Genomic DNA, 21,449 nt, shown 5'->3' with positions numbered 1-21,449 from the left:
ATTGGCTGCTTGACAACATTCCACACTTCATACTTAACTGTGATCCCAGCTAAGGAGACATATTGAGCAAACGTTATCAGCAAGCTAGAATGTTGTAAAACAAGCACGTTGTTCCAAAAAGTCCCGATGAAGTACCTTTCATTTCAAATGATATATTAGTTTAATTCAGACGTGTGTATTCTGTACCTCGTCGTGTTGTCTGAACTCAGAGAGCAGCGCCTCGCTGCAGATGTTGCTGATGAACTCTCTCTCTATGGAGGAGAAGTCATCAAAGTCCCTGGCGTAGAAGATGTTCTGGTAGCTGGCTGGATATGCTATCTTCTTCAGCTCGTCCATGTCTGCATTGGCCACCCCGATGGCCAGCACACTCACACCTGAGAGTTGAGTCAATATCAGAGAATAATGTGAAAATACATGATATAATGTTATACAAAGCAATATTCAGCAATATGCAAAGTCAAAGGCTTCTGACAAGGACCAGTTACTGGATATCACTACATGTATCAAAGACAGGTGAGATAATCCTGTGTAGATTCATCTGTGTTAAAGAGATGTTTTCAGGACCTTGCGTGTCAGTAGCAACGGCTCCTAATCAACAAGAACAAAATGGCTACAATCCTTAGATGTCCCAAGACATTGACCACGGTTTTGACTAGATGGTATACAGCTACGAACGGAAGTTACTTTTCGTAGCAGGTTAGGAGAATTAACGTAGCAGGTTAGGATAATTAGGTTAAGGTTAGGAAAAGGGTTAGGGTTAGATAAAATGCACTCCTAGCCTGCTTTGAAAAGTCACTTATGTTCGTATCTGTTTACCATCTAGCCACAACCTTTGACCCCCAGTATGTAGAGTATGACCACTGATATCTTAACTGACCATAAGCCTGTGCGATCCTGGAGGGTTGCTCCACATCGTCCACGGCCCGGCCATCTGTCAGCAACACCAAGACATGAGGCACCTCCTGCCTCATCCCCAGAGACTCCTGGAACAGCTCCTTCAGAACGTAGCTCATCCCCTTCCCTATGGAACAACAATACATTCACTGGCAATATCACTATCAATGTGTACACACACACCAGTGGAGGCTTCTCACAGGAAGAAAGAGAAGACCAACCCTACAAAATGTAGTTTTTTTTAAATAGTGAAACATTTAAAAAGTTATAATTTTTAGAGAAAACTATACTAAATATATTCACGTCACCAAATAATTTATTAAAACACACTGTTTTGCAATGAAGATCTACAGTAGCCTCAACAGCACTCTGTAGGGTAGCACCACGGTGTAGCCTGAAGACAGCTAGCTTCTGTCCTCCTCTGCGTACATTGACTTCAATACAAAACCTAGGAGGTTCATGCTTCTCACCCCCTTCCATAGATTCACACATGAATTATGACAACTTCCGGAGAATGTTCTCCAACCTATCAGAGCTCTTGCAGCATGAACTGACATGTTGTCCACCCAATCAAAGACTCAGAGAATTAATCTAGTACTGAAAGCATAAGCTAGAGCTAGCTAGCACTGCAGTGCAGTGCAGTGCATAAAATATGGTGAGATAGTTGACTCAAAGAGAGAGACAGACAATAGCTGAACAGTTTTTAACAAATTAATCCAAAATTAAGGAGAAGTGAGAGAGCAAGAGAGAGTGAGAGAGAGAGAGCTAGCAATTTTTCATAGTATATATTTTTTCACTTTCACTTAGCTATAATTGAATGCAACAAGCTAGTCAAACAGCCGGTTCAAACAGAGAGGAAGGGATGGGGAGGTAGCTGACTATCGCTATCCAGCACTGGAACTCTTCCAAGTCAAGTTAAGCTTTTGGTTTTATAAATGTATTGCCACCGGGGCCCGCCAGTGCAACTCCTAAACTGCTTGCTGCTGACTGTACACGGCACTGTATGATTGTAGCATGTTTACTAACGCATTAGTTCTAGTAGCTTTGTTGACTATGACGTGGCAATGATATAGTCTGTATGACTTGGAAATGTTTTTTCACCTGGTCATAGATAGTCCACAAGTGAAGGGAAAAGGTACGTAGAGAGCACGTAGATAGATGTGAGAAGGAATTATATGTACAACGAGCAGTTTGTATGTGGCTGCTATGAAAGAGAACTGTGTTTGCGTGTGATCAGGGGTGTATTCATTGTGCGGATTCTGTTAAACATTTCTTAAAACAAAAGCAAATGAAACAAAAAGGCGATAAACATAACTGAATTTGTCCTATAGAAACTCTATTTTGCAACTGTTGGACTAATGATTACACCGTAGATCAGCTAGATGCAGGCAAGAGTGTGCAAGGCGGTATTGAATGTGTCACTGTCTGTCTGTGTGTCACTGTCTGTCACCTCAAATATTTCTCCCGACCTGTGTGCAGCCTCATGATGGGTACAGGGAAGATGTAGTAGCCTAAACATATCGATGTTACATTGAGCTGGGTGAATGGAATATGAATGACAGTCATCCAACATGCTGTAATAGAAATAAGGCCTTGCTTATGAAAAAAGTATTTTTTATTTATTTAACTAGGCAAGTCAGTTAAGAAAAAATCTTATTTGTTAGGAACAGTGGGTTAACTGCCTGTTCAGGGGCAGAACGACAGATTTGTACCTTGTCAGCTCGGGGGTTTGAACTTGCAACCTTCCGGTTACTAGTCCAACGCTCTAACAACTAGGCTACCCTGCTGCCCCTAAATGATCATCCTCCCTCATCTTAAAAGGCACCGACCGCCACTGACACACAGACTTGGTCGCAGGCACTTACGCAGGTACAATATAGAGAATCAATGTGTATTGAAAGTGAATAGGCATGGAAGGTGTGTCACAATTTCAAAATGCAAACACAACTGGAGACAGCTTGTCATTTTTGGAGACGGGCGTTTGACAGACAGGGCTACGGTAGCTAGCAAAAGAGGGTAAAAACGGTTGCTATCCAGCTGAACACAACATCAGCTGGCTAGCTAAACATCTTGGCTAACTGTGTGGCGATACCAGCACCGGACTACCGCATTTGGGCCCCGGGGCACCAACCTCCATAAAGCTATGAGAACATGCTGGAGTTTTAAAGACTTTTCTACATTTTTGCCATGAGAGAAAAATGACTGTTTTATAGCTCATCTCATGCTATTGTTCACTTTTTGCCATGATGTTAAGAGAACATTTAGCAGTTTAAAGCTAATTTCCTGCAATTCCACACATTTTGCTATCGTATGTTATCTGGGGGGCACCCGACCTCCAGGGATACATGCCCTGTGTGCCTATTAGGTAATCCAGCCCTGGGCGAAACAGTTCAGTATTTAACAGTTAATTAGTTATGCAAATACAAAGCTGTCTCCAAAAGGCAAGGCAAGTTCACTTTTGGACGTTTGTGAGGTCTCCACTTTCAAAGCTTATAGACATTTAACATTTTTCTATGCAGACAGAATGTCTGTATGTGTGTACGTGTGTACGTGTGTGTGTATGTGTCCATGTGTGTATGTGTGTACCTGTTTTGGTGTTGCCTCCTCCATAGTGTACTCCTCTCAGAGCCTTTAGGACAGAGTTCCTGTTCTTGTAATCATTCAGTTTGAACTCTATCCTTGGTTCATCACTGTAGTGCACAACTGCTATCTGAGGGGAGAGATGGGACAGTCAGTGGCAATTACCTACAGTACCAGTCAAAAGTTTGGACACACCTACCCATTCAAGGATTTTTTAATTTTTTAATTATTTTCTACTTTGTAGAATAATAGTGAAGACATCAAAACTATGAAATAACACATATGGAATCATGTAGTAACCAAAAAACGTGTTAAACAAATCAAAATATATTTTATATATTTATATATTTTTCAAAGTAGCCACCCTTTGCCTTGATGACAGCTTTGCACACTCTTGGCAATTTCTCAACCAGCTTCACGAGGAATGCTTTTACAACAGTCTTGAATGAGTTCTCACATATGCTGAGCACTTGTTGTCTGCTTTTCCTTCACTCTGAAGTCCAACTCATCCCAAACCATCTCAACTGGGTTGAGGTTGGGTGATTGTGGAGGACAAGTCATCTAATGCAGCACTCCATCACTCTACACTCTACACAGCCTGGAGGTGTGTTATGGGTCATTTTCCTGTTAAAAAACAAATGATAGTCCGACTAAGCGCAAACCAGATGGGATGGTGTATGGCTGCAGAATGCTGTGGTAGCCATGCTGGTTAAGTGTGCCTTGAATTCTAAATAAACCACTGACAGTGTCAACAGCATAGCACCATCACACCTCCACCTCCATGCTTCTCGGTGGGAATCACACATCCGTTCACCTACTCTGCATCTCACAAAGACATGGCGGTTGGAAACCAAAATCTCAAATTTGGACTCATCAGACCAAAGGACAGATTTCCACCAGTCTAATGTCCAATGCTTGTGTTTCTAGGCCCAAGCAAGTCTCTTCTTATTTTTGGTGTCCTTTAGTAGTGGTTTCTTTGCAGCAATTTGACCATGAAGGCCTGATTCACACAGTCTCCTGTGAACAGTTGATGTTGAGATGTGTCTGTTACTTAAACTTAGTGAAGCATTTATTTGGGCTGCAATCTGAGATCCAGTTAACTCTAATGAACTTATCCTCTGCAGCAGAGGGAACTCTTGGTATTCCTTTCCTGTGGCGGTCCTCATGAGAGCCAGTTTCATCACAGCGCTTGATGGTTTTTGCGACTGCACTTGAAGAAACTTTCAAAGTCCTTGAAATTTTCCGTATTGACTGACCTTCATGTCTTAAAGTAATGATGGACTGTCATTTCTCTTTGCTTATTTGAGCTGTTCTTGCCATAATATGGACTTGGTCTTTTACCAAATAGGGCTATCTTCTGTATACCCCCCTACCTTGTCACAACACAACTGATTGGCTCAAACACTCTAAGAAGGAAAGAAATTCCACAAATGTACTTTTAACAAGGCACACTTGTTAATTGAAATGCATTACAGGTGACTGACTACCTCATGAAGCTGGTTGAGAGAATGCCAAGACTGTGCAAAGCTGTCATCAAGGCAAAACGTTACTACTTTGAAGAATCTCAAATATGAAATATATTTTGTTTAACACTTGGTTGGTTACTACATGATTCCATATGTGTTATTTCATAGTTTTGATGTCTTCACTATTATTACATCATGTAGAAAATAGTAAAAATCAAGAAAAACCCTTGAAGGAGTAAGTGAGTCAAAACTTTTGACTGGTACTGTACATTCAATAACAAGGTCATCTTATCATAACATGTATCATTCCCCTTCATATTGCCTATATAGAAAATACAGTTTTAATGAAATACAGCAAGAGGCAATAACAGAATGCTGTTTCCACAGATACATTAGGGTACATACTTTGGGCGAACTGAAAAAGGAAGATGATTGCAAATGTCCTGTGCTTTTAGGTTTCAGATTTTAACATATTGAATCTAAACGTTGTCACAAAGTTTGCAACAACAATTCAGACCTTAGACCCTAAAAGAACAAGCCAAGGTAAGGGTGACCAGGACCTTAACCCCTAAAAGAACAAGCCAAGGTGAGGGTGACCAGGACCTTAACCCCTAAAAGAACAAGCCAAGGTGAGGGTGACCAGGACCTTAACCCCTAAAAGAACAAGCCAAGATGAGGGTGACCAGGACCAACTAGTTAAGAAGAAACCAGACTCTCTATGATGGAGCTCAGAAGTATACACAGTCCATACACTTCCGGTACAGTCAACCAGGTACACTTCAGGTACAGTCAACCAGGTACAGTCAACCAGGTACACTTCAGGTACAGTCAACCAGGTACACTTCAGGTACAGTCGACCAGGTACACTTCAGGTACAGTCGACCAGGTACACTTCAGGTACAGTCGACCAGGTACACTTCCGGTACAGTCAACCAGGTACACTTTAGGAACAGTCAACCAGGTACACTTCAGGTACAGTCGACCAGGTACACTTCAGGTACAGTCGACCAGGTACACTTCAGGTACAGTCAACCAGGTACACTTCAGGTACAGTCGACCAGGTACACTTCAGGTACAGTCGACCAGGTACACTTCAGGTACAGTCAACCAGGTACACTTCAGGTACAGTCAACCAGGTACACTTCAGGTACAGTCAACCAGGTACACTTCAGGTACAGTCGACCAGGTACACTTCAGGAACAGTCGACCAGGTACACTTTAGGAACAGTCAACCAGGTACACTTTAGGAACAGTCAACCAGGTACACTTCAGGTACAGTCGACCAGGTACACTTCAGGTACAGTCAACCAGGTACACTTCAGGTACAGTCAACCAGGTACACTTCAGGTACAGTCAACCAGGTACACTTCAGGTACAGTCAACCAGGTACACTTCAGGTACAGTCAACCAGGTACACTTCAGGTACAGTCAACCAGGTACACTTCACCCTTACATTGCTATGGTTTTTAAGTCTATTGTGTGTGATGTGTTAACATACTGTACATCATGCCTGTTAATCCTGAAATGAACAGTAAAGCTTTTGACATATTGAATGTGTGTGACCTCTGACCTGTGTGCCCTGAGGACCAATCACAGGGAAATAGGTGACAACCCGGAACAGGAAGTCCTTGAGCTTGGCAAAGTTATTGGATCCGATGCTCCATGACTCATCCACCAGGAACACTATGTCTGCCTTCACCCTGCCACACACTGCAACACACACACACGCACATGGAGGCACGCATGCACACACAGGAACGAGCGTGCAGGTGCGCACACACACACACACACACACACACACACACACACACACACACACACACACACACACAGGTAATGGTGACAGTGATATTGGTTGTTAGCAGACATTATTATCATCAGACAGAACATTGCTAAAGGAACATCTTCAGTCTTAAGAAGCAGTCTCTAAATCAGGTAAGTGCTGTTATTCTTCAGTCTTAAGAAGCAGTCTCTAATGGAGGTAAGTGCTGTTATTTTTCAGTCTTAAGAAGCAGTCTCTAATGGAGGTAAGTGCTGTTATTCTGAGGGTTTTAAGAGGCAGTCTCTAATGGAGGTAAGTGCTGTTATTCTTCAGTCTTAAGAAGCAGTCTCTAATGGAGGTAAGTGCTGTTATTCTGAGGGGCTGTCAGTTTGCTCTGATTGTAATGCCTAACAGCTATTCATCTATATAGGTACTATAAATACTTCTGTTACCTGGCCCTGGTCCAACAGTTGTCTCTGTATTCAAAACCAATACGTTTCTGGTATTGGTGGTAAGATGGCCAACGCTGGTGGTGGCTGCAGCTGTTTTGACAACGGTGGTGCTTGGGGGTTTCTTGGCGGTGCCGGAGGTGGTTTTGGAGGGGGCTTTGGTGACGGTGGAGCGGGTGTGGGCTTTGGTGGTTTTGGCTGCGTTGGGGTGGGAGGCGGTGAGGGTGTGAGGGAGGAGAGGGGAAGGCGTGGCTGGTAAAGACTGGACAGGCACCAGAGGATGGTCCTTGGCCACTGAAAGGAAATAGACAGTGTTTCAGATGTATATGCAGTAGTGTTGTGCTTGGACACATTTCACATGATATACTGTCTACATTATGATTTATGACATTTATAGTCACATACATGGATAGATGCAGTGTATTGTGTTGCCATATTAGTACAGCGCCCCTGGAGCCAGTTAAGTGCCTTGCTCAAGGGCACAGACAGATTTTTCCTCTTGTCAGCTCAATTATTCGAACCCGCAACCTTTCGGTTACTGGCCCAACACTCTAACCGCTAGCCTGTCCTACACCTACTCTACACCACAGTAATTACTTAGTAATAACTTATGTCATGACCTAGTAAGTACATGAACCAGCATTGGGTTTCCTGTATGATAGACGGCTTCCTGTGAAGTGAATAACAATGTAATGGACAGCTCTCAAAACGTTGCATTTCTTACAGCTTAGGATAACAGCACTAAACAATTGTTTTTGTTGTTGTCGTTTTTGAACTTTTGAGTGAGCACGTTGTTTATTGTGCCAGTGAGCTGGAGCCATAACGTGAAGAGGTGTTAAGCTTTACCTATCCTGTGGTTGATAGAGGTGATGGGTCCCTCCACCTCTCCATACAGAGGTCTGATGGTGAAGATGTAGGTCCTGCCATACAGCAGATCACTCAGCTTAAACATGGTGGCAGAAGGGCCAAGCTTCTCCTTTTTGGTGTCCAACTCTGAAGAGAGAAAGTGTACCCATATGTGGTAAAAAAATAAATAAAATCTATTTAACCTTTATCCAGGTAAGTCATTGTGAACAAATTGTCCTCTGGTTGGTCAAAGAGGTTGTAAATAGTGACAAACACAAAACAATTGTCATCACTGTAAAAACACATAACCCAGCCCAATTCCAAGGGTAACTCAGGTTTCCCCATCACAATAACAGTCTGGAACAATTGACCATTTACAGGACAAAATCCCCATTTACATCTTGAATTCACCCTTATTTCACCCCTAATTCACCCCTATTTATTGTGCCTACATAATGAGTTCTATTAACTATGGCCTCCAAACCCTTCACACTTAAAAACTGGGGATGATGAAACCTAGAATAGTTGATCAAATCTCCAGGAAGTAGTCTTCTCGTGTGACAGACCGAACAATTTGGTTCTGGGTGCCGAGATGACCAAAAAGTGATCGGAACATGAAAGACAAACCCCGACATTCCATTTATACTTTAGGCAGTTTATTGAAGGAAATGACTTGGATAAGAGAGAGGGGCGCTGTCTAAATATACCCCCCACCCCCACTGCCATGCTCACACAAAGTCATTAACACGTACTGATGTCACTAACATAGGCCCCATTCCAATTGTATGACTGGCAGCTGACAGCCATGTGGTGGAGCCTTGGGTTTACCTACCCAGTCATGTCTAGTCAGTGACTACTTCAACAATGGGAAATGGGAGAAACTGAAGGCATTTTTAATAAAGATCTTAAGAAACACCTTTTTTGCCGTGCTTTTACTTAGGGTGCTTTTATTTTATTTATTTTATACTATCTATTTCACGTATTTTTATTTATTCAAATGCGTTAGTCTCTTATGTCCACAGTTTTTAAAAATAATTGTTTTACTATTTTTATTTGCCACATTTTGAAACCAGTGTTTTTCTCTTTCTCTCCTTTTATAACTGTGTTTGTTTAAGCATTTTGAATTGCATCCTCTGTAAGTACTATTAGAGAGATTGAGGAAGAAAGCATTACTAAGCATTTTGAATTGCATCCTCTGTAAGTAATGTGCTGTACTATTAGTGTCATTACAGCATTTTGAATTGCTCCTCTGATGTGATTGGCTGCATTTTGAATTGCATCCTCTGGTAATGTGCTGTACAGCCTGGATTTTGAATGAGGCCATAGCCTGACGCGATCATCTGTGCTGGTGTCACAGCCTGATGTGATTGGCTGTGCTGGTGTCACAGCCTGACGTGATCATCTGTGCTGGTGTCACAGCCTGATGTGATCATCTGTGCTGGTGTCACAGCCTGATGTGATTGGCTGTGCTGGTGTCACAGCCTGATGTGATTGGCTGTGCTGATGTCACAGCCTGATGTGATTGGCTGTGCTTTGACCTCTGACCTGAGATGTGCCTCCAGGAGAGCAGGTACCCAGAAGCCCCGGCAACTCTGATCCAGTTGAGGGAAGTACTGCTGTCTGTGGTGTTCAGCGCTGCAAAGCCGTTCACTTTAGGCAGGTCCACTGGAACACAATCAACACATAATTTAAGTGTTTGAGAAAGACTGTGCAGACTCACTGATCTACAAATCACTTTGCATCCCAAATAACTACTTATTATCTGATCAAGATTATCGGTTCTGCGCCTGGCCTTGCTCAAACTGATCCCCTCAACCACACGGAATAACTTTAAGATACCATACTGCTACTTTTTGGGCTAGGTGGTGGTGCTAGGTGGTGGTGCTAGGTGGTGGTGCTAGGTGGTGGAGCTAGGTGGTGGTGCTAGGTGGTGGTGCTAGGTGGTGGTGCTAGGTGGTGGTGCTAGGTGGTGGAGCTAGGTGGTGGTGCTAGGTGGTGGTGCTAGGTAGTGGTGCTAGGTGGTGGTGCTAGGTGAGTAGAGACGTGTGATAGGTCTACATTTGAGTCATTTAGCAGTCACTCTTATCCAGAGGAATATCTGAGAGGTGACGCCATAGTTCAGTACTCACAGGTGCGTGCAGTGACCAGGAACGGGCTCCCTTCTCGGCCCCCCACCATAGATGCCACCTGGATCTTATAGGCCGAGCTCTCCTGTAACTTAGGGATCGTGAAGGAGGTCGTGGAGGAAGAGACTAGCTGGGACTTCTCATCGCCACCTAGAGGCAGAGAGGTCAACATGCATGGGATATATATATATATAGGTCAGGACAGCAGGATAGCTTACAGCTATTTCACAACGATCTTTCCTTTATGCCTCACAGCCTCTCTCCTCACCTTGAAGAACTTAGATCTGTGGGGAGGGACCATGACCTCTAATACAAGAGGGAATGTGAGGGGATGCAAGGAAGCATGAAAGACGAATTGAGATAGAGCCTAATTTTTTATTTCACCTTTATTTAACCAAGTAGGCTAGTTGAGAACAAGTTCTCACTTACAACTGCGACCTGGCCAAGATAAAGCAAAGCAGTGCGACACAAACAACAACACAGAGTTACACATGGAATAAACAAACATACAGTCAATAACACAATATAAAAAGTCTATATACAGCAAGTACAAATGAGGTAAGATAAGGGAGGTAAAGGCAATAAATAGGCCATGGTGGCGAAGTAATTACAATATAGCAATTAAACATTGGAGTGATAGATGTGCAGAATATGAATGTGCAAGTAGAGATACTGGGGTGCAAAGGAGCAAAAATAAATAAATAAATAACAGTATAGGGGGTGAGGTAGTTGGATGGGCTGTTTACAGATTGGCTATGTACAGGTGCAGTAATCTGTGAGCTTCTCTGACAGCTGGTGCTTAAAGTTAGTAAGGGAGATATGAGTCTCCAGCTTCAGTGATGTTTGCAGTTCGTTCCAGTCATTGGCAGCAGAGAACTGGAAAGTAAGGCGACCAAAGGAGGAATTGGCTTTGGTGAGATATACCTGCTGGAGCGCGTGCTACGGGTGGGTGCTGCTAAGGTGACCAGTGAGCTGAGATAAGGCGGGGCTTTACCTTGCAAAGACTTATAGATGACCTGGAGCCAGTGGGTTTGGCGACGAATATGAGGGCCAGCCAACGAGAGCATACAGGTCGCAATGGTGGGTAGTATATGGAGTTTTGGTGGTGTGCGTTTGTGTGTCAATGTCTGTGTGTCCATACATGCATGTGTGTGTTCCTCACCATGGAAGGGGCTCCAGGAGATCTTGTAGCCAGTGACCCCAGGTGTTCTCTTCCAGGTCAGTATGAAGGAGTTGATTCCGACATCCACCACCTTCACCTCCTTGACCGCCTGGATCAGCTCTGACTCTGTCACCGACGCTAACGGAACCACATCAACAATAGATGTAGGTTCATTTAAGATAAACAATACATGTATGGTGAGCTTTCTGCCACAAAATGGCTGCCGCTACATGGATGCTACACATCGGTGGTGAATGAGGCGAGTTTCTGCCTTTCAATGTTGACCGCTTTGAGCATACCTTGAATACATATACAATCAATTATCTTAATAAATGTTGTGACAATGTTCCTCATTCAACAACACAACAGTCTGGATGGACTTCTTCAATGTAAAGGAAGTACTTCCTGTTCAGAGTTTCTAACAGTAGAAACAAACTCAGATAGAATTATTATATGATAACAACCATGTCAGGCAGCAGTGACACACACACACACACACACACACACACACACACACACACACACACACACACACACACACAGCAGTGGTTAAAACACAAGCCTCAAGTGTCAACAAAGGGAACCTCGGTTAAAATAGTAAGCTCAAAGTATATGACCCGTCAATCAAACAAGGGCACCACCAGTCTACAAGGGTACAAGGGGCGTAACGTTCCACATCTCCCTACTTGATTACAATATCAGGACTTCATCCACAGGGCAGTGGGTTTATGTAAATGGCCAGTGACTCAGAGTTACACTCCATATTTTCCATTTAATGTATTTCCAAAAGTTCAATCAGTAAGGCTGGTCTGAATGGATCATCACTTTTCAATGACGGCTTTACTCGATTGAAATAACAGTGGTCTGTCTCGTTCAAATCACACATCTTAGAATGACAATAGTGGTGGAAATACAGCGGAGGACTGTGAGGGCTTCCCATGCACAAGTGTGATTACATTACCCACAGCAACGTCAACCACTGCTTACATGTGTTTCCATGCACAAGTGTGATTACATTACCCACAGCAACATCAACCACTGTTTACATGTGTTCCCATGCACAAGTGTGATTACATTACCCACAGCAACGTCAACCACTGTTTACATGTGTTTCCATGCACAAGTGTGATTACATTACCCACAGCAACGTCAACCACTGTTTCCATGTGTTTCCTTGCATATGCGTTTGGATTCCCAGTATCTTAAATGAGTTGTTTGTATACAGCACCTACCAAGCACACTGCTGTGACTGCAGACTCCACTGACGTCATAGGGGCAAATCCTAGCAACCACTTGAGTCGAAAATTCACTCCGTCTCCCAATGACATTAATATAGGAATAAGTGAAAATGTCCAATACCCACCATCACCACTGTGGGGAAAAAAATCATGCACAAGTTTGGATTTACCCCATACTCTCTCTCCAGGTACCTGTGAGCTGTGAGAGGGAGATTTCTGGCCCCTCTGTGTTGCCGTAGACAGCGTGGATGCTAACTATGTAGACTGTCTCTGGGTTGAGGCCCTCAGTGCGGTAGAACAGAACGCTGCGGTCCAAATACTGGGACTGGGGAGTGTTGCCATCTGTGTAACACAGCCAATTAAAAGACTCAGGCACACACAAACATTTACACACACACACACAAACATTTACACACACACACACACACACACACACACACACACACACACACACACACACACACACACACACACACACACACACACACACACACACACACACACACACACACACACACACACACACAGGCTACATTCATCTTTGAAATTGAGATAAGGTTATATTTAGGATTTGGATCAAGAAGCCCACTACGGTACCGATGTTCCAGGTGAGTTTGTACTCGGTGGACCCCACGACGGGACTCCACTCCACGTCGATGGAGGAACTGGTGTAGGAAGTCACGTGGAAGTTAGACACATATCCCAAAGGGGCTAGTGGAGAGAGAAGAGGGGATACAAGGCAACATGACGAAGACGCAGGGAGTCAGGAAGCAGGTGCAGTCGGTGAGTTTAATCAGAACGAACATAGAGAGAATACAAAAACAGGAGCGTCTGAACATGAAAACACAAAACAATACTGCATGATGGGTGATACGACCGAGTGCCAGATAAAGGGGAAGTCGTCAGGGTAGTGATGAAAATACACTTCACTAGGAAAGAGGACACGTTGGACTCACAGGTGCGGAAGGTAGCTGAGACGCCGGGACCCACCAGCGATCCAAACAGGACGTAAAGAGACAGGACATACTCTGTGTCATGGACCACGTTCTTCAGAAGGTGCTCTGTGGTGGAGCCGTTCAGAGCCAGCTGCCTAGGACGGTCCCGACCCACAAACTCTGGAAGAATAACACACACATAACAATGGAGTAGGGGGAGGATTAGGGCCTCTGATCTAAGGTCAGTTTAGTGTTTTGCCCATAATGACAATCACCTGCTATTGGAGGCCAACTCCTTTGGACCAATGGAGTGTTCACTTGAGTTTATTTTACCTTTATTTAACTAGGCAAGTCAGTTAAGAACAAATTCTTATTTTCAATGACGGCCTAGGAACAGTGGGTTAACTGCCTGTTCAGGGGCAGAACGACAGATTTGTACCTTGCCAGCTAGGGGATTTGAACTTGCAAGTAACCTTGCAAGTAACCTTCCGGTTACTAGTCCTAGGCTACCCTGCCACAGTTGTGTCTGATGATTTGCAAAATTGCTCACTATGTAGCTTAAATTAAATTAGTTAATTAGCAATTAGGTCTCTCTTCGTACTCAACTTAATGAATCCCTTAATGAATACTCAACTTAACGACGTTCCATTCAATTTGTCCCTTTCATATTGCTTTACAGCTCATTACAGGCAAATCAAATCATCGAAAGCAAGTAATTCTACAGACATTGGGATTGTTTGATGATACCTTTCGTTTCCAAGCGTAGCTCTGTTGATATTAAAAGCATCCCGAGTTAAAAAAAAAAGTCAACCAGTCGTGAGGGCAATGAGAAGAGGATACGTGAACAAAAACCAACCTAAACCCCAAAATAACTCCCATCATCGTCTCCACATGAAAGGACAAGGCACCCTACTCTCCCTCCTCCATCTTTTCATCTGGCTTGATCAATCCCTTTTCTCACACACACACCTTTATTCACACATTCCCCCCTTTCCTGTCATCCCCATATGAACATCATCAGAAGCCCGTCCCCTCATTAAAACAACCCCCGTATCCCTCCATCTCTCCTTTTATTTTCCTGTTTTCTGAGGGGGTGGCCATGTTGCCAGCTTGTCACATGGAAATTACGCTGGTACTACCGAGTGACATGGTGGGGAGCCCAGTCCTGGCATTTCAAAGGATCCGTGTCGTGTCCCCACAGGGACGCTCAGAAGGGTGACATCAAATACACCCCCCCACCTTCTTTTTATCCATAAGCCCGCTGCAGAATCTTCCTCCAATCATGTTCTAGTGATGCTGGTTTTGATAGACACGGTGAGACAGAGGGATGGTAGGTAGGTACACAGAGTTGGGGAGACTCTGAACATCGTCAGAGATACATCACGCATGAGAGAGAAAAGGAGAGAGAGAAAGAATTACAAGAGGAAGAGAAGCCCAAAGGGAGGACAGGAGGACAGAGTATGATAGAAAGAGAGGGAGAGAAAGGGGGGGGGGGGGGGGGAGAAAGAGAGAGATAGAGGCCCTGTCAAGAAAGAACCTCTAGCCCCTAGCTCCGTACACACTTCTGGAGATCTGAGAGGATTGGACAGGGATAAGCAATATGTTAAAACATTCTACCTAGCCTATCAAATCAAATCCCCTCAGATCTCCACAATTGTCTAGGGGGTAGGGGGGTTGTTTTTGGGCAGGGAGAGTGCATTGTGTAGAGGTGAGAGGTCACCTGGAGTGGGCCCCCAGGCTAGTCTGTAGCCGGTGGCCCCAGGGACAGAGTTCCAGGAGACCATGGCACTGTTGGTGCTCACTGCCGATGCCTTCAGAGTCTGGACTGCACTGCTCTCCACTGGCACAGGGAGACGGGAGAGAGAGGGGAGAGAATTGAACTATCATTATGGATAGAATGTTAGTCATTGTACAGCTGCATGATGAAGGGAGATGGCCTCGGCCGGCACACTGCTCTGGCACAGGACTGTGGTAGAAAGAACTGTATTATGGGTGTCATTTAGGACGCAACCATAATGTTCAGAAGTTGACTCATCCTGTACATAGCCCCAGTTTCCATGGTAACTCACGTGTCTTGGCTGGGGTAGAGATGACAGGGCCCTCGATGTCCACAAAGATGGGGTTGATGGTGATGGCGTACTCAGTGCCTGGGTGGAGGCCCTGGATCATGTAGAAGTTAAAGGTCTCCCCCAGGTTCACGTTCTCTCTATGGCCATCTGGAGGTAAAGGAGGGGATATGTGATCGTGCCTTCGTAAAGTATTCAAACCACTAGAATTTTTCTAAATGTTGTTACGTTACAGCCTTATTCTAAAATGTATTAAATGGCAAAAATTCCTCAGCAATCTACACACAATACCCCATAACGACAGTGAAATAAATGTGGTTGAAATGTATTAAAAGTATAAAACAGAAATACCTTATTTACATACGTATTCAGACCCTTTGCAATGAGACTCGAAGTTGAGCTCAGGTGCATCCTGTTTCCAGTGATCGTCCTTGAGATGTTTCTACAACTTAATTGGAGTCCACCCGGGGTAAATTCAATTGATTGGACATGATTTGGAAAGGCACACAACTGTCTATATAAGGTCCCTCAGTTGACAGTGCATATCAGAGCAAACACCAAGCCATGAGGTCGAATGAATTGTCTGTAGAGCTCCGAGACAGGATTGTGTCAAGGCACAGATCTGGGGAAGGGTAACAACATTTTTCTGCTGCATTGAAGGTCCCCAAGACCACAGTGCCCGCCATCATTCTTAAATGGAAGAAGTTTGGAACCACCAAGACTCTTCCTAGAACTGGCCGCCATGCCAAACTGAGAAATCGGGAGAGAAGGGCCTTGGCCAGGGAGGTGACCAAGAAGAACCCGATGGTCAACTCTGACAGAGCTCTAGAGATGACAGAACCTTCCAGAAGGACAATCATATCTGCAGCACTCCACCAAATCAGGTCTTTATGGTGGAATGGCCAGATGGTAGCCACTCCTCGGTAAAAGGCACATGAAACCCCGCTTGTAGTTTGCCAAAAGGCACCTAAAGACTCTCAGACCGTGAGAAACAAGATTCTCTGGTCTGATGAAACCAAGATTGAACTCTTTGGCCTGAATGCCAAGCATGATGTTTGGAGGAAACCTGACGCCATCCCTACGGTAAAGCATGGTGGTGGCAGCATCATGCTGTGGGGATGTTTTTCAGCGGCAGGGAATGGGAAAATAGTCAGTATCGAGGCAAAGATGAACAGAGCAAAGTACAGAGAGATCATTGATGAAAACCTGCTCCAGAGCGCTCAGAATCTCAGACTGGTGCAAATGATCACCTTCCAACAGGACAACAACCCTAAGCACACAGCCAAGACAATGTAGGAATGGCTTCGGGACAAGTCTCTGAATGTCCTTGAGTGGGAGGAAGTCCCCAAATACAGGTGTGCCAAGCTTGTAGCGTCATACCCAAGAAGACTCGAGGCTGTAGTTGCTGCCAAAGGTGCTTCAACAAAGTACTGAGTAAAGGGTCTGAATACTTATGTAAATGTGAACCTGTTTTTGCTCTGTCATTATGGGGTATTGTGTGTAGATTGATGAGAATAAGGCTGTCATGTAACAAAATGTGGAAAAAGTGAAGGGGTCTGAATACTTTCCGAAGGCACTGCATACTCTGTATGCAGGCTGTATGTTGTATGGTGATTTCACAGACACTGTGTCTGAGTGGTCAATGTGTCTTCTGGGTGATCTTGGTAACACACTGCTAATAGGGTCCCAGTACCTGAGGAGGACCAGGTGAGGCGATACCCCGTGGCCCCCTTCACTGAGCCCCAGCGGGCCTGGACGGTGTCTGTGGTGGCGTTTTGGACCAGGAGCTGCTGCACTGGCACCAGTTTCACTGCAGAATAGATATAGACACACACACACACACACACACACACACACACACACACACACACACACACACACACACACACACACACACACACACACACACACACACACACACAGTCTCAGTTAGGGGAGGAACACTAATGAATACCTTTTCTTTAATATTTACATACATTTTACCAATGTAATTTGATGGAGAACAGACAAACTGCATCACCCACAGATGGTGAAATACATGACCACAGCCTGGAAATCTGATCAACATGTTGGGAGAAGCTACACTGCCACTTAGTGGACAATCATAGAAACACAACTTATTACAGTCAGAAAGGTGTGAAATAGGGCGTTAAGCTTCTGTTGAAATATATATTTCATAACCAATTGACTTCGATTGTATTGTCAAGATCACTTTCAAAGGCAATGGAAGCATCCTGATTCTCCACCATTTTCTAGAAGTGTTCCACAACTTGTAAACTCCCACTCATTGATTTCAAAGCATAGGATTGGTTTTAGGCAGGTAGACTAGCAGTGTCGGGCCAGTAACCTAAAGGTCACTGGTTTCGCATCCCAGAAATCTGTTTGTGTCCTTGAGCAAGGCACTTAACCCTAATAGCTCCTGTAAGTCTCTCTGGATAATAGCGTCTGCTAAATGACTCAAATTTAAAATTCTAGTTGTTGGTAGACACATTCAGCAGGGTCACTTACGTGTTTTGCCGACGATCGAGACAGGTTGGCTGGGGCCCTGGGGGTAGATAGCAAAGATACTGACAGTGTACTTCTTATCCTCCTCCAAGCTGTCAATCACATGGGAGGAGGTGTCGCCGCGCAGCACCTGCTCATAGGTCAGTCCTGGCCGGTCGGCTGCATGGGGTCAGGACACAATTCATCTTTCATGGACAGACTACTTAAACATAAAACAAATTACGCTGGATTTTATTTCTGGGTTTACAGAGTTTAAGACAAAATAGGTATCCCTGTTACATTCTGTACCAGGAGTGATGAACTTCTGTACCAGGAGAGATAACTACCTTCAATAAAGACAATTATACATTCTGTACCGGGTACTACATTTGTTATAACACCACAAGAGAATGGGAGCCATGATGTCAAGTAAAGGGATTATGACATAATATGTCTCCCTGTCTAATTCTGTAGCTGTCGCAGTGTCAAAGTTGTTTTGACACCGCAAGAGACGGGTAATCAGAGGCATGATATCTAGTAGAGGAAAAGTGAAGGGGTAATCAGAGGCCTGATATCTAATAGAGGAAAAGTGAAGGGGTAATCAGAGGCCTGATATCTAGTAGAGGAAAAGTGAAGGGGTAATCAGAGGCCTGATATCTAGTAGAGGAAAAGTGAAGGGGTAATCAGAGGCATGATATCTAGTAGAGGAAAAGTGAAGAGGTAATCAGAGGCATGATATCTAGTAGAGGAAAAGTGAAGGGGTAATCAGAGGCATGATATCTAGTGGAGGAAAAGAGAAGGGGTCATCAGAGGCCTGATATCTAGTAGAGGAAAAGTGAAGGGGTAATCAGAGGCATGATATCTAGTAGAGGAAAAGTGAAGAGGTAATCAGAGGCATGATATCTAGTAGAGGAAAAGTGAAGGGGTAATCAGAGGCATGATATCTAGTGGAGGAAAAGTGAAGGGATAAACAGAGGCATGATATCTAGTGGAGGAAAAGTGAAGGGGTAATCAGAGGCATGATATCTAGTAGAGGAAAAGTGAAGAGGTAATCAGAGGCATGATATCTAGTAGAGGAAAAGTGAAGGGGTAATCAGAGGCCTGATATCTAGTGGAGGAAAAGTGAAGGGGTAATCAGAGGCATGATATCTAGTAGAGGAAAAGTGAAGGGGTAATCAGAGGCATGATATCTAGTAGAGGAAAAGTGAAGAGGTAATCAGAGGCATGATATCTAGTAGAGGAAAAGTGAAGGGGTAATCAGAGGCATGATATCTAGTAGAGGAAAAGTGAAGGGGTAATCAGAGGCATGATATCTAGTAGAGGAAAAGTGAAGGGGTAATCAGAGGCATGATATCTAGTAGAGGAAAAGTTTAAGGGGTAATCAGAGGCATGATATCTAGTAGAGGAAAAGTGAAGGGGTAATCAGAGGCATGATATCTAGTAGAGGAAAAGTGAAGGGGTAATCAGAGGCCTGATATCTAGTAGAGGAAAAGTGAAGGGGTAATCAGAGGCATGATATCTAGTAGAGGAAAAGTGAAGGGGTAATCAGAGGCATGATATCTAGTGGAGGAAAAGTGAAGGGGTAATCAGAGGCCTGATATCTAGTGGAGGAAAAGTGAAGGGGTAATCAGAGGCCTGATATCTAGTAGAGGAAAAGTGAAGGGGTAATCAGAGGCATGATATCTAGTAGAGGAAAAGTGAAGGGGTCACAATGAGAAACAGAGCCTTCGGAAAGTATTCAGGCCCCTTGACTTTTTCCACATTTTGTTACGTTACAGATTTATTCTAAAATTTATTCAATTGTTTTTTTCCCTCATCAATCTACACACAATGTTTGCTAATTTATTAAAAATACAAAATATCACATTTACATAAGTATTGAGACCCTTTACTCAGTACTTTGTTGAAGCACCTTTGGCAGCGATTACAGCATTGAGTCTTCTTGGATATGACAGTATAAGCTTGGCACACCTGTATTTGGGGAGTTTCTCCCATTCTTCTCTGCAGATCCTCTCAAGCTCAGTCAGGTTGGATGAGGAGCGTTGCTGCACAGCTATTTTCAGGTCTCTCCAGAGATGTTCAATTGGGTTCAAGTCCAGGCTCTGGACATTCAGAGACTTGTCCCAAAGCCGCTCCTGCGTTGTCTTGGCTGTGTGCTTATGGTCGTTGTCCTGTTGGAAGGTGAACGTTCGCCCCAGTCTGAGGTCCTGAGTGCTCTGGAGCAGGTTTTCATCAAAGATCTCTCGGTACTTTGCTCCGTTCATCTTTTCCTGATACCTGACTAGTCTCCCAGTCCCCGCCTCTGAAAAATACCCCCACAGCATGATGCTGCCACCACCATGCTTCTCCGTAGTGATGGTGCCATGTTTCCACCAGACGTGACGCTTTGCATTCAGGCCAAAGAGTTCAATCTTGGTTTCATCAGACCAGAGAATCTTGTTTCTCATGGTCTGAGAGTCTTTAGGGGCCTTTTGAAAAACTCCTTGAGGGCTGTAATGTGCCTTTTACTGAGGAATGGCTTCCTTCTGGCCACTCCACCATAAAGGCCTGATTGGTGGAGTGTTGCAGAGATGGTTGTCCTTCTGTAAGGTTCTCCCATCTCCACAGAGGAACTCTGGAGCTCTGTCAGAGTTGACCACTGGGTTCTTGGTCACCTCCCTGACCAGGCCCTTCTCCCCCAATTGCTCAGTTTGGCTGGGCGGTCAGCTCTAAGAAGAGTCTTGGTGGTTCCAAACTTCTTCCATTTAAGAATGATGGAGGCCACTGTGTTCTTGGGGACCTTCAATGCTGCAGACATTTTTTGGTACCCTTCCCCAGATCTGTGCCTCGACACAATCCTGTCTCGAAGCTCTACGGACCTCATGGCTTAGTATTTGCTCTGATATGCACTGTTGACTGTGGGACCTTATTTAGACAGGTGTGTGACTTTCCAAATCATGTCAAATCGATTGAATTTACCAAAGGTGAACTCCAATCATGTTGTGGAAACATCTCAAGGACGATCAATGGAAACAGGATGCACCTGAGCTTCGAGTCTCATAGAAAAGGATCTGAAAATTATGTAGATAAGGTATTTCTGTTTTTTTTTAAATACATTTTCAAAAATGTCTAAAAACCTGTTTTCACTTTGTCATGATGGGGTATTGTATATTGTATATTACTGAGGATTTTTTAAACATTTAATGTACGTATTTTAGAATAAGGCTGTAACATAACAAAATGTGGAAAAAGTCAAGGGGTCTGAGTGCTTTCTAAAGGCACTGTATGTATACCCTTTTCAACTTCTGTACCTGGTGTCAAAGTTGTTGTAAAACCTCAAGAGACCTGTATGATATGAAGCCTCAATTAAACTGAAAGAACTATAGTGGGACCAGACCTGGGTTCAAATACTCAAATCATTTAAAATACCTTAGCTGTGCTTGATTAAGTTTGTCTACTGCA

The 21,449-nt window shown here is 44.0% G+C and overlaps 1 protein-coding gene across 1 annotated transcript in view; it reads right to left on the bottom strand.

The window, feature by feature from the left end:
* LOC139379573 (collagen alpha-1(VII) chain-like) overlaps nucleotides 1-21,449 on the bottom strand; it is a 104,953-nt gene that overhangs the window by 64,302 nt on the left and 19,202 nt on the right. Inside the window, exons 9-24 of the mRNA XM_071122388.1 lie at nucleotides 18,033-18,188; nucleotides 17,218-17,334; nucleotides 15,528-15,674; nucleotides 15,179-15,298; nucleotides 13,480-13,638; nucleotides 13,121-13,234; nucleotides 12,716-12,865; nucleotides 11,286-11,423; nucleotides 10,127-10,273; nucleotides 9,543-9,662; nucleotides 7,998-8,144; nucleotides 7,155-7,445; nucleotides 6,511-6,650; nucleotides 3,481-3,604; nucleotides 878-1,021; nucleotides 187-374 (exon numbers count right to left, since the gene is read on the bottom strand). Of these exons, the coding sequence (XP_070978489.1) occupies nucleotides 187-374; nucleotides 878-1,021; nucleotides 3,481-3,604; nucleotides 6,511-6,650; nucleotides 7,155-7,445; nucleotides 7,998-8,144; nucleotides 9,543-9,662; nucleotides 10,127-10,273; nucleotides 11,286-11,423; nucleotides 12,716-12,865; nucleotides 13,121-13,234; nucleotides 13,480-13,638; nucleotides 15,179-15,298; nucleotides 15,528-15,674; nucleotides 17,218-17,334; nucleotides 18,033-18,188 (2,402 nt within the window). The remainder of the gene's footprint in view (nucleotides 1-186; nucleotides 375-877; nucleotides 1,022-3,480; nucleotides 3,605-6,510; nucleotides 6,651-7,154; nucleotides 7,446-7,997; nucleotides 8,145-9,542; nucleotides 9,663-10,126; nucleotides 10,274-11,285; nucleotides 11,424-12,715; nucleotides 12,866-13,120; nucleotides 13,235-13,479; nucleotides 13,639-15,178; nucleotides 15,299-15,527; nucleotides 15,675-17,217; nucleotides 17,335-18,032; nucleotides 18,189-21,449) is intronic.

The sequence above is a fragment of the Oncorhynchus clarkii genome, chromosome 21 (genome assembly GCF_045791955.1).
Source record: "Oncorhynchus clarkii lewisi isolate Uvic-CL-2024 chromosome 21, UVic_Ocla_1.0, whole genome shotgun sequence".
NCBI classification, from domain to species: Eukaryota; Metazoa; Chordata; class Actinopteri; order Salmoniformes; family Salmonidae; genus Oncorhynchus; species Oncorhynchus clarkii.
Note: the sequence above shows the minus strand (reverse complement) of the source record. Positions and strands in the feature narration are given on the sequence as shown.